The sequence below is a fragment of the Mobula hypostoma genome, chromosome 6 (genome assembly GCF_963921235.1).
Source record: "Mobula hypostoma chromosome 6, sMobHyp1.1, whole genome shotgun sequence".
NCBI lineage: Eukaryota > Metazoa > Chordata > Chondrichthyes > Myliobatiformes > Myliobatidae > Mobula > Mobula hypostoma.
In genome coordinates this window covers 27198994-27215567 of record NC_086102.1, presented here as the reverse complement: position 1 = coordinate 27215567, position 16574 = coordinate 27198994, and the positions used below count along the sequence as shown (strand labels likewise).

Here is a 16574-nt window from a genome sequence, read left to right as displayed (position 1 = left end):
TTCCTCCAACCTGAGTGTGGCTTCATCTTTACAGTAGAGGAGGCCGTGGATAGACATATCAGAATGGGAATGGGATGTGGAATTAAAATGTGTGGCCACTGGGAGATCCTGCTTTCTCTGGCGGACAGAGCGTAGGTGTTCAGCAAAGCGGTCTCCCAGTCTGCATCGGGTCTCACCAATATATAAAAGGCCACATCGGGAGCAGCGGACGCAGTATATCACCCCAGTCGACTCACAGGTGAAGTGTTGCCTCACCTGGAAGGACTGTCTGGGGCCCTGAATGGTGGTAAGGGAGGAAGTGTAAGGGCATGTGTAGCACTTGTTCCACTTACATGGATAAGTGCCAGGAGAGAGATCAGTGGGGAGGGATGGGGGGGACGAATGGACAAGGGAGTCGCGTAGGGAGCGATCCCTGCGGAATGCGGGGGGGGGAGGGAAAGATGTGCTTAGTGGTGGGATCCCATTGGAGGTGGCGGAAGTTATGGAGAATAATATGTTGGACTCGGAGGCTGGTGGGGTGGTAGGTGAGGACAAGGGGAACCCTATTCCTAGTGGGGTGGCGGGAGGATGGAGTGAGAGCAGATGTACGTGAAATGGGGGAGATGCGTTTAAGAGCAGAGTTGATAGTGGAGGAAGGGAAGCCCCTTTCTTTAAAAAAGGAAGACATCTCCCTCGTCCTGGAATGAAAAGCCTCATCCTGAGAGCAGATGCGGCAGAGACGGAGGAATTGCGAGAAGGGGATGGCGTTTTTGCAAGAGACAAGGTGAGAAGAGGAATCGTCCAGATAGCTGTGAGAGTCAGTAGGCTTATAGTAGACATCAGTGGATAAGCTGTCTTCAGAGACAGAAACAGAAAGTTCTAGAAAGGGGAGGGAGGTGTCGGAAATGGACCAGGTAAACTTGAGGGCAGGGTGAAAGTTGGAGGTAAAGTTAATAAAGTCAATGAGCTCTGCATGCGTGCAGGAAGCAGCGCCAATGCAGTCGTCAATGTAGCGAAGGAAAAGTGGGGGACAGATACCAGAATAGGCACGGAACATAGATTGTTCCACAAAGCCAACAAAAAGGCAGGCATAGCTAGGACCCATACGGGTGCCCATAGCTACACCTTTAGTTTGGAGGAAGTGGGAGGAGCCAAAGGAGAAATTATAAGAGTAAGGACTAATTACGCTAGACGGAGCAGAGTGGTGGTAGAGGGGAACTGATTAGGTCTGGAATCCAAAAAGAAGCGTAGAGCTTTGAGACCTTCCTGATGGGGGATGGAAGTATATAGGGACTGGACATCCATGGTGAAAATAAAGCGGTGGGGTCCAGGGAACTTAAAATCATCGAAAAGTTTAAGAGCGTGAGAAGTGTCATGAACATAGGTAGGAAGGGATTGAACAAGGGGAGATAAAACCGTGTCGAGGTATGCAAAACGAGTTCGGTGGGGCAGGAGCAACCTGAGACAATAGGTCGGCCAGGACAGGTAGGTTTGTGGATCTTGGGTAGGAGGTAGAAACGGGAAGTGCGAGGTGTGTGAACTATAAGGTTGGTAGCAGTGGATGGGAGATCCCCTGAGCGGATAAACCCAGCTTCATTTTCAACAAAACCTCAGTTTGAAGATGTTGGTTATTATTTTTAGACCCTCCAAAGGAGTAGCACAGCCTCTCTTTAAATCTACAACCTCTTCCAAAAATGCCACCTTTCAGATTTATTTGATTTTGGCCTCTTTGCTCTTCCGAATTTAATCAACTTGTTCAGTGCTTGACATTCTCTGTAACTGTTACACTTTATTCTGCGTTCTGTTCTTGTTTTACCTTGTTGTACCTCAATGCAGTGTGTAATGATTTGATCTGTATGAACAATGTGCAAGACAGGCTTTACACTGGAGCTCTGTACATGTGACAGTAATAAACCAATTCCAATTTACATTCCATTCTTTTAGCTAACTTGGTCCTAACCTCTTGGAACTCTCCAAGTCTGTGTTCCTCTGCCTCTTATAATACTTTTTTTAAAACTACCTCACCGTCTAAGACTTTAATCATCAATCCTGTTGTTTTAGTTGAAATACTTCCATATTCCTGATAAGCAATTTGGGTTATTCATTGTATTGAAGGTGCCATTGCTATATGGACAATGGCTCTTTAGCCCAGAAGCAATAGACTGGAAATCTAAATAATGCAAGTACTCAACTTTTAACAGGCCAGGCAGTGTCTGTTGGGATAGTGTGAAAATTAACATTTTAACATTGTCCCGTCATCATCTGTGGTACTTGTACATTCTGCAGGTGCTCTGGTTTCCTCTCATAATACAAAGATGTACTTATTAATTGGTCACATGAGTGTATTGGTTCATGGGATGAAAGGGCCTGTTACCATTATCTTTAAATAGTACAGTACTGTGCAAAAGTTTTGGGTCTTGTATAGAGCACAGGTGCCTAAGACTTCTGCACTGTACCACTGCCGCAAAAAAAAAACAAATTTCATGATATGTCTGATGATAAACCTGATTTGGATATGGGTCTCCTTTGTAGAGTGGGAAGGGGGCAGGGAGAGGGGAATCATGGTTGGGAAAGGGGGAAGGGAGAGGGGAGGGAGCAGGAAGCACCAGAGACGCATGCTGTAATGATCAATAAACCAATTGTTTGGAATCAAATGACCTTGCTTGGTGTCTCAGGGCTGGGTGTGTCTGCACCTGCACCACCCCTTGCTCCTGCACTCCTTCTCTACTACCTGTCTCACACCCCTTCAGTGGTGCCCCACCCCCATCATTCCCAACATCCTTTGCTCCTGCCACATTTACAAACTTGCTCTCCACTCCACCTTGACAAATACAGTACCATGCAAAAGCCTTGGGCCTCCTAGCTATATATATGTGCCTAAGACTTTTGCACAATACTGTAAATATTTGATAAGATGGATTACAGCCACTTAACTCTGGATGACAAAACAGTAGAAGCAACTGGGGGAGATAGTTGGTGTCTGAATTGCCTTGTGGATAAATAGAAGGAAACTTTCTTTAATTTGCAAAATGTATTGGAAAGCAAAACTGATGGAGACAAGAAGTTTAATTTTCTGACAAAGACTTGGTTATGACACGAGTATTTGAGGAGAGTGGCCGCATTGTGGTAAATTGATCTAAATTGTTTTTATTTTTAAGGTTTATCACTTGCAAAGGATCTGGGCCTACAAGTGTTCCATGCAGGTACTGCACGAAAGGATGGCAAGGTGGTGACAAATGGTGGTCGAGTTCTTACAGTAACTGCGATCAATAAGGACCTGATCAGGGCAGTAAAGGAAGCCAATAAAGGGGTAGAAACTATTCACTTCCAGGACGCTGTTTACAGAAATGATATTGCACATCAAGCCATTGCATTCATAAAACAATCCAGGTTTGTGATTATATGCAAATAAATATTTACTTAGTTCATAGGGTGTACTTCATGTTGGATGACGGAAATATTTGCTCTGTTCAGTGTACCGAAGTTATTTTCAATTTGGCACAGTTCATTATGGTGCACAGAAATTTAAATCTGTTTAAATTCCTAAGCAGCATGGTCTCAGAGAAATGGAATGAAAACATAGCAAAGATAACAAGAACGTTCAGGATGGGAAACAGTTTCTTCCCTCAGGCCATTAGGCTACTGAACTCCCAGCTGCATCATATTCGAAGTGTCACTGGTTAATCTGTTCCATACCTGACAATATTTAATTTATGCACTTTAGTTTGTTATTTTGTACATGATTCATCTGTAGATTTTATCCTTGCCTTCATAAGTTATTATGTGTTATTTGTACTACTGTGCGTTACACCCTGATTCGGAGAAACATTGTCTTGTTTCTATATACATTATATGGATATAAACGCTATATACATGTATATAGTTAAATGGCAATAATCTTGACTTGAAATAAAAGGTAGTTTATTAAAATATTAGGTTTTTAATAATGTACTGTATTTGGCTAATCCATTGTGCATTTGGGTTCTGCCGATATTTCAACCTCTGATTTAGCTGATTTTGGGGCTAAACTGTCTGTGGTACTGCCACAATAGAACAAACAGGTTCTATATTTTTATGTTCATTGCCTTCTCTGAAAGTGGCTGGCACATGTGGGGTGACAGACAGCATACAGCTTTGTGGGTACAATACACTTCAAAACTCTGGTAGAAAAAGAACAAGATTGCAGGATTTCAGATGACTTCATGTTAATGTGGGCCAATTTTGGTAAGGTTTATACTTACTTTCCCTGTGCTAAGCTCACATGTTATTTATCCCAACTTCTCTCTATAGAGGACTGACCTACAAAGACAGTGGAGTTGATATTGTGGCTGGAAACACATTGGTCCATTCAATTAAGCCACTTGCAGCAGCCACCTCTAGGCCAGGTAAGCATTTGAACTGTGCTTCACCATGATCTTGTGCAAAATGCATTTGAGTAATATTTTAGATTTAAATGATTAAATACATAACATTACAATATGGAACCATTTTAAGATTGCATTATAACTGGTTAGAGAAAATGCTGAGAACACAATAATATTAATGAGGAAATCAATACTTTTGTATCATTTAAAAACGTAAACATGAGGAATTCTGCAGATGCTGGAAATTCAAGCAACACACGTCAAAGTTGCTGGTGAACGCAGCAGGCCAGGCAGCATCTCTAGGAAGAGGTACAGTCGACGTTTCGGGCCGAGACCCTTTGTCAGGACCAGAATTTTGTATCATTCGGTTTTTTTAAAATAACACGATTAACATAAAAAGTCACTTTTTAAGGAAGGGAAAATGAATTTATACTAAGTTCTAAGTCCAGAATTGGAAAACTCTGTAGTTTTAAAAAAAATTTTGTAGAAAGATTGGAGGAAATAGTGAAGCAGATTTGTTATTATAATTAAAGTGGAGGAATGAGGAACAAGAGTTGCTTTGAAAAATGGGGTACATGTTCATTTGAATAGTAAAGGCTGAAAGTGGAATCCAGTAAAGAGTTCTGGGATATTAAATAGTTAAGCTGTTTAACATAGGCCCACATGACCCTCTGAGATCACTGATTGCCTACCCTGCCTGACATAACTTCTGCCAGAAGGTGGGGTCATGACTAGGCACAGGGCATTTACTTACACAAACATCTCTCACTCTGCTGAGAACTGCATTGACGGCTTGTGAGGCCCTCTTCACAGCCAGTCAGATCTGCCACTGAAGTTTGTCAGTTCATTTATCACTGGAAAATTCTCTGTGGTGTATTTAATAATTGGTATGAAAAATTTTAAACTCTGGAAAACATGCTTTTTGAATACATATAAACTAACTTACCAAACTCAGGAATAAAATCTACATGCTGGTAGCTATTTCTTCACCCTGATTACGGTGGGAGGGGGGAATCTTGGTACTTCTGGCCTAGACTCAATGACCAGAATTCACAGCCCAGGAGATGGAAAGTTCATGGAAGTTCTAGCTTCCCTGTTGGATTTCTTGGGGACTGCTCGAGCAGGGCAGGAGCATCTGACGGCAGAGGTGGTGTAGCAGAAAACACTGTTGCTAGTGCAAGGCAGGGCAAGTGCTAAACTTTACAGACAAGTCCAGCTAAAGGAGTCGTGCCTGGCTGCAAGATTGGCCCTTTTATTTCCACGAGTAGGTGATCAGCATTAGCTTGAATCTGATCACCACAAAGAAGGGAAGATGTAGAAGAAATTGTGTTGCAACAATATATTCTATAGCCACTCAGCTTTACAATTGCCTATTGGAATAAAGCACAAGTGAATTAGACACTGTTTAATGCTCTGTTTAAACACTAATGTGGTTTGGGTCAAAGGATTTTATTCAGTGATGAATTTTCCAGTTCTGAGAAGTTGTTTCTTTCTACTTCCAAGGCTGTAATGCTGAGCTTGGAGGATTTGCAGGCATCTTTGACTTGAAGGCAGCTGGATACAATGATCCAATCCTAGTCTCTGGAACTGATGGTGTTGGAACCAAACTAAAGGTGTCATTTGCACATGTTCTAGTTACCCTTGAAGTAAAATTTGAATTTCTCTATCACAATGTCATCCGTGTTTATTTTCTGATTGTATCCTAATTCCATTTTGACCATGGACAGATTGCGCAGATGTGCAACAAGCACGACACTTTGGGTCAGGACTTGGTAGCGATGTGCGTAAACGATATCCTGGCACAAGGAGCAGAGCCACTTTTCTTCCTCGATTACTTTTCCTGTGGTAAACTGGAAGTGGGCACAGCACAGACTGTGATTGCTGGTGTCGCAGAGGCCTGTAAAATGGCAGGATGTGCACTATTAGGTAAGGCACCACTATCAAACAAATACGGGTCAAAGCAAGTGTAATTTTGGGACTTGTCTATGTCAGTGCAATACAAGCCCATCAAAAGAAGCTTATATTAGATCTATTTCTACTTAATGAACTTTGGTCAAGTACATAGTCTAGTGACAGGTGATCGTTGTGGGTCAGTGGTTGTAAAATTATGATTTGATATGATTAGTGCTGAAAATTCTACACTCCAATTTCTCTGATCAAGGAAATTTCTCTTTTTGTCCCCATTGTATTTGTTAGTAGCCTTCCTGTTCTTATGGCCCCAAGTTTTTGACTGGATATACCCAATACCCAGTCTGTCCAATTGAGTTAGGAGACTTCTTTACAGAAAGGTAAATGTCATGTTAAAGGTGCTATTTAAAGGTTAAAGGTTAGCTTTATTTGTCACATGATCATCAAAACATTGAAACCTGCAATGAAGTGCCCGTTTGCGCCAAATCAGAGCAGCAGGGATTGTGCTGGCCAGCTACGCTGTGACGCCACAGCTCACTAATCCTCACTGTCCGTCTAATGCAAGTTAAGTGGAGTTTGTATTTGACAAGTAAAAAAAAATTTTGTTTCCCCTGTGTTTTGCTGCCAGTTCTTTTATCAGTTGGCATCAGCATGGTTTAATTTTGTTATCTGCCTGCTTTGCAGGGGGAGAGACCGCTGAAATGCCAGGAATGTATTCCCTGGGAGAGTACGATCTGGCAGGCTTTGCAGTGGGAGCAGTGGAACGTGGGCAGATGCTACCAAAGTTGGAGCACATCTGTGCTGGTGATGTTCTCATTGGCGTTGCTTCATCTGGACTTCATAGTAATGGCTTTAGCCTTGTTCGAGCAATTCTGGAGAAGTCGTCTTTGCAGTGCTCCTCCCCAGCACCATCCAGCTATGGTTCTCAGACACTCGGTAAGATTTGATTTGAAATACGGTGGCGTGAGATTTTCTTGGTAGTTTACCTACATGTTTATTTCAATTGAATCCTTTTACATCAGGAAAGAGCTGGTATCCTTGTGATACGACCTTCTGGTCTGCTCCTTCTGATGTAGCTGTACAAAGAGTAAGCTAATGTTGCTTGTACCGCTTCAGATGAATTTGTGAATGGGCTTTGCGTTGATGCATCAAAGTGGCCTTTAAGTGTGATAATACTGTGGATGTGACTTTCAGTTTAAAAAGTTGGAATGCATGAGGCAGATTGGAATGGTCTGAGAGCTGGCAAAGACTTGATAGGCCAAATGGTCTCATTCCATGTTGTAAAAAATGGAAATGATCTGGAAAACCCTCTAGGAAAAGTCTCCTAAAACACTAACTTTTTTTGTTGTATCTTCCAGTGTACAGTAGGCATCATAACAGAAAGTTTAAAAAAAATTATACATCTGCAAAACTTGGCATATCAGAGTTCTGGAATTTAAAATACTTTTGAATGATGTGACTTGAAATGTGATTTCCTATGAAGCGTACTTGTTGCAGATTTGTTTCTTTTTTTCTAATGTACTCAGTGGCCATTTTAATAGGTATAAGTCTACACCCACTTGTTAATGCAAATATTTAATCAGCCTAACAGATACAGCAGCAAAAGAACTCAAACATGCTGTACATTCAGTGGCCACTTTATTAGGTACAGGAATTACTTAATAATGTGGCCAATTGAGTGTACGTTTCTAAGATGCCCATTTTGAAAACTAAATTTAAGTTTTCATTTAGCTGCTCTATACCTTTATATTTCCTGAGCCAATTTCCAAGACCCATTAGAAAATGATGTCTACTGTAATTCAAGTGGTGAAATCTCATGGCAGGCAGCATTTACAGAGAGAGAAGTTAATATTTTCATCTGGTGACCTACTTAAAGGAAAGGTACCATTAAGATGAAAAGAGTATGGATAAAATTTACAAGGATGTTGCTGGGCCTGGGTTAAGACTACATTCTCTGAAGCCTAGGAGAATGAGTGGCAATTTGACAGAGGCATACAAAATTATGAGGGGTGTAGAATAGAGTAAGTGCAAGCAGGCTTTTTCCACGGAGGATGGGTTGGACTAGTACTAGAGGTTATGGATTATCGATTAAAGGTGAAATATTTAAGGGGAACCTGAGGGGGAACTTGTTCACTCAGAGGGTGGTGAGAGGAACCAGCTGCCAGTGGAAGTGGGTTAGATTACAATGTTTCAGAGAAGTTTGAATAAGTACATGGATGGCAGGTAGGGGCTATGGTCAATATATGGGTCAGTGGGATTCAACAGAAAAACCGTTCGGCATGAACTAGAGGGGTGACAAGCCTGCTTCTGTGCTGTTACTTTATGATTCTGTTTTGAGATAATGACCTTTGAACTAAGATTATTTTCAGATATCCAACATTTGCAGCATTTTCATTAGCTACTTGTTTTAGTTGCGTTGCTATTTATAACACTCAACAGTAGAGTTTTATTTGTAAAGATTTTCCTGCAACTTCTCCATAGGAGATGTGCTGCTAACGCCGACTAGAATTTATGCCAAGGCATTGCTGCCTATTCTGCGTCAGGGGCTCGTGAAAGCTTATGCTCATATTACTGGAGGTGGACTACTAGAAAACATTCCCAGAGTTCTTCCAGAAAATCTTGGTGCTACATTAGGTAAGGAGACTGTGTTTATGTACTGCAGAGTGTTCTACAGTACAAGCTGTCCATTCAGCCCCATCGATTGCTGTGATATTTCTTTTTTTTATATATTTTTTATTTTTATTTGGATAAGGCATTCACAAGTATCATGTACTTTTTTCACATGTATAACCTTTTCCATTTTTTTATATGTATAAAATTATAATTATTTATACATTCTTAAGTACACTAAGATGATATAAAAAGAAATTAGACACTTAAATAGATAATTATGTACAGTTGAAATTCTAATCTATTAGGCTAAGTAATGGTATTAGTTGTTAAGAAAAATAGTAATAATAGTGCATTAATAATAGTTTCCATATATCTCTTCTAGACCATTTCTTCTGGTCCAAAATGTTGTATGTAAGCCTATGTAACAACCATTGTAGGTGTTTATATCCTAACTTGTTCATGCTTGCTCCTGCCCCCAAACATAATTATCCAATCCCTATGTACTTATTTACTTAATTTTATCATTTTTTATCTCTTTCCTGCTGTGATATTTCAATACCTTTCCTAGATATTTAGCTGGCAAGAGGAATTGTCAATTTTAAATTGATGTCAAGCTTGTAGGAAAGGAGATTAAATTATTTTTATTAATAGTAAGCTGCTGTGGGAGAATATAGAACTCTCTGATTATGATTCAAATGATAATTTTGCTAGATTTTCAAACTTGACCATCTCTTTGGTTACCTTAAATGTTGGATGATAAAATTCCCTTTAGACAGTTGTAGTCTGACATCTTAGTAGTTCAATGTACTTACTTGGCAATCTACAATAGATTTTTATTTCAAGATTCAAGATTGCTTATTGTTATTCTTCAGTTCACAAGTGTAGTGAACTGATTGTTCTTCCAGATCCTCTGCAGCACAATAAGCACAAAGAACGCAATAAAAACAAAAATAAAACAATATAACTATAAAGCAATCTTATAAAACACAATGTATAAGTAGTAGCTACGTACATAGACTGATTGTATGTACATAAGATAACGTGTATGTGATGTGTAGATAGGGGTGGTGGGGTGGGTTAGTGGGTGGAGGTTTTGATCAGCCTGACAGCTTGGGGAAAATATCTGATTTTTGAGTATAGTGGTCCTGGTGTGGATGCAGCATAGTCTCTTTCCTGATGGGAATAGGATAAACAGTCTATAAGCAGGGTGGATGGAATACTTTTTCTGGTCTGCCCTCTCCCCCCCCCCCCCACTGAATGACTAAAAGGCTTGACTGTTTTACACCACCCTCCCCCCCCCCCAGTTCAGTCCGTTCCTACCTATGTCTGTGACACTTCTCATGCTCTGGATCTTTTCAGTGATTTCAGGTTCCCTGGCCCCCATCATCTTATTTTCACTATGGATGTCCAGTCCTTGTACATCTCCATCCCCCAACAGGAAGGCCTCAAAGATCTTTTTTTTCCCAGACACCAGACCCAACCTGTTCCGTTCCCCTTCACCACCACTCTCCTCCACCTAGCGGAACTTGTCTTCACTCTAAATAATTTCTCCTTTGGCTCCTCCCACTTCCTTCAAACAAAAGGTGCAGCCATGGGCACTCGCATTGGGGGGTTGCAGCTATGCCTGCCTGTTTGTTGGCTACATGGAACAGTCTGTGTACCAAGCCTACACATGTTACTGTCCCCCACTTTTTCTACATTGCATCGATGACTGCAGTGGTGTTGCTTCCTGCATCCATGCTGAATTTGTCAACTTTATCCACTTTGCCTCCAACTTCCACCCTGCCCTCAAATTTACCTGTCCCATTGCAGACACCTCCCTTCCCTTTCTCAATCTCGCTATCTCTATCTCTGGAGACAGCATATCCACTGATGTCTATTATGAACCCAGTGACTCTCACAGCTACCTGGACTTTACCTCTTCCCACTCTGTTATTTGTAAAAATGCTATCCCCTTCTCTCATTTCCTCCATCTTCGCCGCATCTGCTCTCAGGCTGAGGCTTTTCATTCTAGAACAAAGGAGATGTCCTCTTTTTTTCAAAGAAGGGGGCTTCCCTTCCTCTACCATCAACGCTGCCCTCAATTGCATCGCTTCCATTTAACGCACATCTGCCCTTACTCCATCTCTCCGCCACCTTACCAGGGATAGGGTTCCTCTTGTCCTCACCTACCACCCCACCAGCCTCCGCATCTAGCACATAATTCTCTGACACTTCTGCCATCTCGAATGGGATTCTACCACCAAGCACATCTTTCCTTCCTCCCCCACCACCCCCCGACTTTCTGCTTTCCTCAGGAATCGCTCCCTACATGACTCCCTTGTCCATTCATCCCTCCCCACTGATCTGCTTCCTGGCACTTATCCTTGCAAGCGGAACACATGCTACACCTCCTCCCTCACTACCATTCAGGGCCCCAAACAGCCCTTCCAGGTGAGGTGACACTTCACCTGTGAGTCTGTTGGGGTCATAAACTGTGTCCGGTGCTCCTGGTGTGACCTCCTGTATATCGGTGAGACCGGACATAGATAGGGAGACTGCTATGCCGAACACCTACACTCCGTCCGCCAGAACAAGCGGGATCTCCCAGTGGCCACCCATTTTAAATCTACTTGCGACTCCCATTCCAATATGTCTATCCATAGCCTCCTCCGCTGTCGTGATGAGCCACACTTAGGCTGGAGGAACAACATCTTATATTCCATTCGGGTAGCCTCCAGCCTGATGGCATGAACATTGATTTCTCAAACTTCTGGTAATACCCTCCCCCCCCCCCCCCCCCGGCCAACTCCTTCACCATTTCCCATCCCCTATTCCCTCTCTCACCCTATCTCCTTGTCCACCCATCTCCTCCCTCTGGTGCTCCTCCCCCGCTTTTCTCTATGGCCAGCTCTTTACTTCATCCCTCCCCCTCCAGGTTTCACTTATCATCTTGTGTTTCTCTCTCCCCTGCCACCCCCATTTAAATTTACTCCTCAGTATTTCTTCTCCAGTCCTGCCAAACGATTTCGGCCCAAAAAGTTGACTGTCCTTTTTTTTCTCCATAGGTGCTGCCTGGCCTGCTGACTAAAAGGCTTGTTGATTTGTGACCAGAGGAAATTGGACATAATTCACTAAGCTGTACAATTGGCATAGATTCCAATTCCATCTTCTGGGATTAGACTTGGGTTTCAATACAGTCAGTCTCAGAGATTGTATTCTTATATGGTCAATCCCTGACATTATATAACCAAAGCTCCAAAATGTTGAATAATCTTTTATATTGAAATCACCTAAATCTCTTTTGTCTAAACACTTAGGAAGAAGTATTGTAAGGGAAGTGAGACTGTGTCAAGTTAACTCCAAATTTTCATTCTGAACTTACTGTTTTATTTCTGTGACATTTAAAAGATGCAGCATTTTGGAAGATTCCGGAAATCTTTTCATGGCTACAAAGATTGGGCGGTCTTTCTGAGGAGGAAATGGCTCGCACATTTAATTGCGGAGTTGGAGCTGTGCTCATAGTGGACAAGGACTGTGCTGAAGATGTCCTGTGGAAGGTGCAAAGCTGCTATGAAGCGTGGATTGTTGGAAGTGTTGTGCCGCACAATACAGGTCTCTTACCCTCTTAAATTTGTGAAGACTGGGGAGAAGCAGAATGGTGGTTATGGGATTCCTGCTGATTTTCAATTATTAAGTTAGGTTTGTGAAAACTAGGTGTCAATATAACGGCAGTTATTTACCAACTTTATGTGGAAATCATTATTATTCAATTCAAAATGAAAAGGTGATGTTTAACTATTAAGAGTTAACAGTGGTTCGAATTGACTAACTTCACCATATTGTGGTGCTGATGTGAAAAGAACAGGAAAATGTCTCATTTTTTCTTTGTATGTATACAGTTATCCAATCTCAGGAAAAAAATGGAAAGGTTAACAGTGTTAAACTTAATGTTTGGGGATAAGGAGGCTGACAAAATTCCTGATCCATTCCTGTTCACTTCTGTTGGATGGTGGCTGGGTGTGTCATTGAGATATGTAAAGGGTTAAACAGCTCTGTGTTGGTTAGGAACATAGAAAATAGGGGCAGAAGTATGCAGGTAGTGCCCTTCGAGCATGCTGTGCCTTTTATTAAGATGCTGATATTTTATGTTGGTGCCTTTTTGTAAAGAGATTAGCTTTATTTGTTAAGTGTACAGTATATCAAAAGAGACAGCAAAATGCATTGTTTGCATCAATAACCATTGCGGGAGCAGCCTGCAAGTATTGCCACACTTTTAGTGCCAATGTAGCATGCCCAAATCTAACTCTTATGTTTTTGGAATGTGGGAGGAAACTGGAGCACCGGGCATTTTCCCAGCATCTTTTGATATGCCTTGATTCACTTTATGCCCAGATATTGACTGATCTCTGTAATGAATGAACACACTGAACGAGCTTCCACAGCTGTCCAGAGCTGTTTCTGGCCCCTTCTCCCAACCCCCATTCCACCCTCCACCCTCCCCTCTTCCCCTGATGTTCTGGAGCTGGGTTCAGGCCACTGCCACAGCCATCTTCAGGCATCCATTGCAGACATCAGTGCAGCCTGTGTACAGCAGGGCATTATGAACCAATCAGTGGGGGTTTGTAAGGGTAGAGCAATGTCTCATTAGGGACTTGGTAAGTCAGGCATGGCTCCTGACTTTCTGCATGATAGTCTTGTTTTACGGTAAGTGAGTGATAAAGGCAATAGATCTCAACCTTTTGATCCAATCTAGTGCATCTGAAACATATTGTACACATTAAGGATATCATGTGCATAAAATATAACAGGGAAATGATGTGGCCTGAACTGCAATAGGAAATATCCAGTTTAGTTATTCATTGGCTGGAATATCCAGTAAAATTTGATCCAAATAATTACCTGATCTATGATTTTGGCATAAATAAATGGACATAAAGGATTTTATTTTAATCCAAATTTTGATTGGTTCAAAGATTAGATTATTCCTTGGAACATAGAAGATTGAGAGGAGATTTGAGAGACGTATACAAAATTATGAGGGATATAGATAGGGTAAATGCAGACAGGCTTTTTTCACTGATGTGGGATTATAACCAGAGGTCATGGGTTAAGGGTGAAAGGTGAAAAGTTTAAGCAGAACATCAGGGGAAACTTCACTCAGAAGGTCGTGAGAGTGAGAAAAGTTTAAGGAGAACATCAGGGGAAACTTCACTCAGAAGGTCGTGAGAGTGAGAAAAGTTTAAGGAGAACATCAGGGGAAACTTCACTCAGAAGGTCGTGAGAGTGTGGAACGAGCTGCCAGCACGGTGGTGCATGCGAACTTGATTTCAATGTTTAGAAGTTTGGATGGGTATATGGATGGTAGGGGTACAGAAAGTGCAGGTCGATGGGAGCCAGCAGTTTAAATGTTTCAGCATGGACTGGATGGAGCAAAGGGCCTGTTTCTGTCCTGTACTTTTCCATGGCTATTTGTCACATGTACATCGAAACATAACATAACAGCAAAATGCTTTGTTTTGCACCCAAGGATTGGGTTGGCAGCAGCCTGCAAATGTCAACATGCTTCCAGCACCAACATAGCATCCCCACAACTTGCCAACCAGTCTGTCTTTGGAATGTGGGAGAAAACCTGCACGGTCGTGTGCTGAACGTACGAGCTCCTTACGGACAGCAGTGGGAGTCAAACCCCGATTCTGTACTTTATTCCATGGTTGTTCCGTACTTTAAGGTTACCCTAGTAAGGACAATTATGAACACGGGATTCTGCAGATGCCGGAAAAACAGTTCTGGAGGAACTCAGCAGGTCTGGCAGCATCACTGGAGAGGAATAAACAGACAACGTTTTGGGTCAAGTCCTGATAAAGCGTCCAAGGATGATTGAAGCTGCCTTGTGAGAATAGTTTGAGCAGCGTTCTCTGTAATAAGAGCACGCAAGTTTGTTGGAGTTCAGGCTTTCTCAACATACCCCTGCAGCAAGATCTAGTTGTCTTCGAGAGAGACGGGAAAACATTTAGCGCAAAGAAGGGTTTGTATGTGGTTTGCTGTTGATGCTTTACCATTTTCCACTGTGCAGAATCATCAGTTTATGAGGAGAATTTTAAGGCCGTGATCCTTGCTTCTCACATTCTTGCAGAAATATTCAAATTCTTTTCCCTATTGTACTGAAAAATGTAACGGACAATCGGCCGATTTCAACCTTTTATTATGACATTCAGTGGAAAATATTCTGCTTGTGCCGAGCTGTCAAGTACCCAATTTTTGCTGGAGCTTTTTTTTTTAATGTTTTTTAAAATTACTTCATTCATTTTTTTTACAGGTTGTGAAAAAGTATCAATTAAAAACCTCATGAAAACACTACAATTAAGTGAGCAGTTGAATGGAAGTGCTGCAGGTGGTGACTTATCACATTGTGAAGGTCATACTGGGAAAATGAGAGTGGGTGTTCTTATCTCTGGAACAGGTGAGTTGTTCTAATGACGAATCAATGAAAATAATTATATAGAAAACTGAACATTTTATTTACTTGCAACTAGAATAGACTAAAGCTGATGCTGAATTTTTTGATGTTTTCTTTATTCCTGAATCTTAGTTCAAGTTGATGTATACCATAGTTGTTTGTTACTGAAGTTTGTGTGTAAGCTGTTCCTCACTGCTGGTAAAATTTCTGCTGATCTGATTGCAATCAGAGCTCTCATCGTGCAACTGTGGGAATTGCATTCTGAGCTTCATACAGTGGGACTATGTTCTGCAGCGATGCACTTTCTGTGTCAATGACTTCTTGGGCCCTTCTTGATTTTGGCATTTAGTATGTTAGCATGGTACTGAGCTGGCTCTCTCCTGTTGGAATCGACTTTCAGCTCTATTGGACCTAGTTGCGTTGTCTGACAACTAACAGTTCTAAAGGGAGCTACAAGTTGCCGGCCGTTCATTATAAACTTATTGTGTGTTCGGCCAAAAAGAGAAGCCAGAAATGACCGGTTTGTCTATCTCCTGTTGAGCCCAGAAGTGGAATATTGGTGCACTGGAGAATGCGGCGTGATGTACTTCACATCAACTCCTGGTTTATATCAAGCTGGGCTCATGTAGGCTAAGTTAATTTTTGTATTCCTTATGATATAGAGGGAGGCCATTTGGTCCATTGAGCCTGTTCTGGCTTTCAATGCCATTCCAACAATTCCATACTCCCACTTAATTCCTGGTATCCAACTCTTTCATGTGTCCATTAACTCCTGCCCCATAATTCTCCCACTACCCACCTACACCAGGAGCATTATACAGTGATTTATTAGCCTATCAGTTGCCTCCTCTTTGGGTTGTAGGGAAAGCCAGGGCATCTGGGTAGATTTCCTGTGTTTGCAGGGAAAACATGCAAACTTCTCAAAGACAGCTTCAGAGGTGAGGATTGAAGCTAGGCTGTGGAGCAGTAGTTGTACCTGCTCTACCACTCTGTGCTGGCCTGTACGTCTGAATTATGTTACTTTGAGCATTTGCTATCAAATAATCAAAAACTTCTAATGTAAACTTTTAGTTATTTAGTTTTCAGTTTTCTAAAAATAACCTCAGTTAAATTGAATAGTTTGTAAATATTTATCAGCCACACTTCAGAAGCCTTTGACAGCAGCAGGCACTTGAAGGCTGTCAGGATGTTCAGAAATGGGCTTTGGTGGTACACTGCCTGGAGTAATCTCATCTCTTGGTTATTCTTTGTGTCTTGGGGGAAAACCTCAG

General features: G+C 41.7%; 1 protein-coding gene across 1 annotated transcript in view; it reads left to right on the top strand.

Moving 5' to 3' along the window:
• gart (phosphoribosylglycinamide formyltransferase) overlaps nt 1-16574 on the top strand; it is a 61318-nt gene that overhangs the window by 30079 nt on the left and 14665 nt on the right. Inside the window, exons 11-18 of the mRNA XM_063050451.1 lie at nt 3138-3369; nt 4270-4364; nt 5847-5956; nt 6071-6269; nt 6936-7187; nt 8733-8885; nt 12255-12458; nt 15163-15306. Coding sequence (XP_062906521.1) covers nt 3138-3369; nt 4270-4364; nt 5847-5956; nt 6071-6269; nt 6936-7187; nt 8733-8885; nt 12255-12458; nt 15163-15306 — 1389 coding nt within the window. The remainder of the gene's footprint in view (nt 1-3137; nt 3370-4269; nt 4365-5846; nt 5957-6070; nt 6270-6935; nt 7188-8732; nt 8886-12254; nt 12459-15162; nt 15307-16574) is intronic.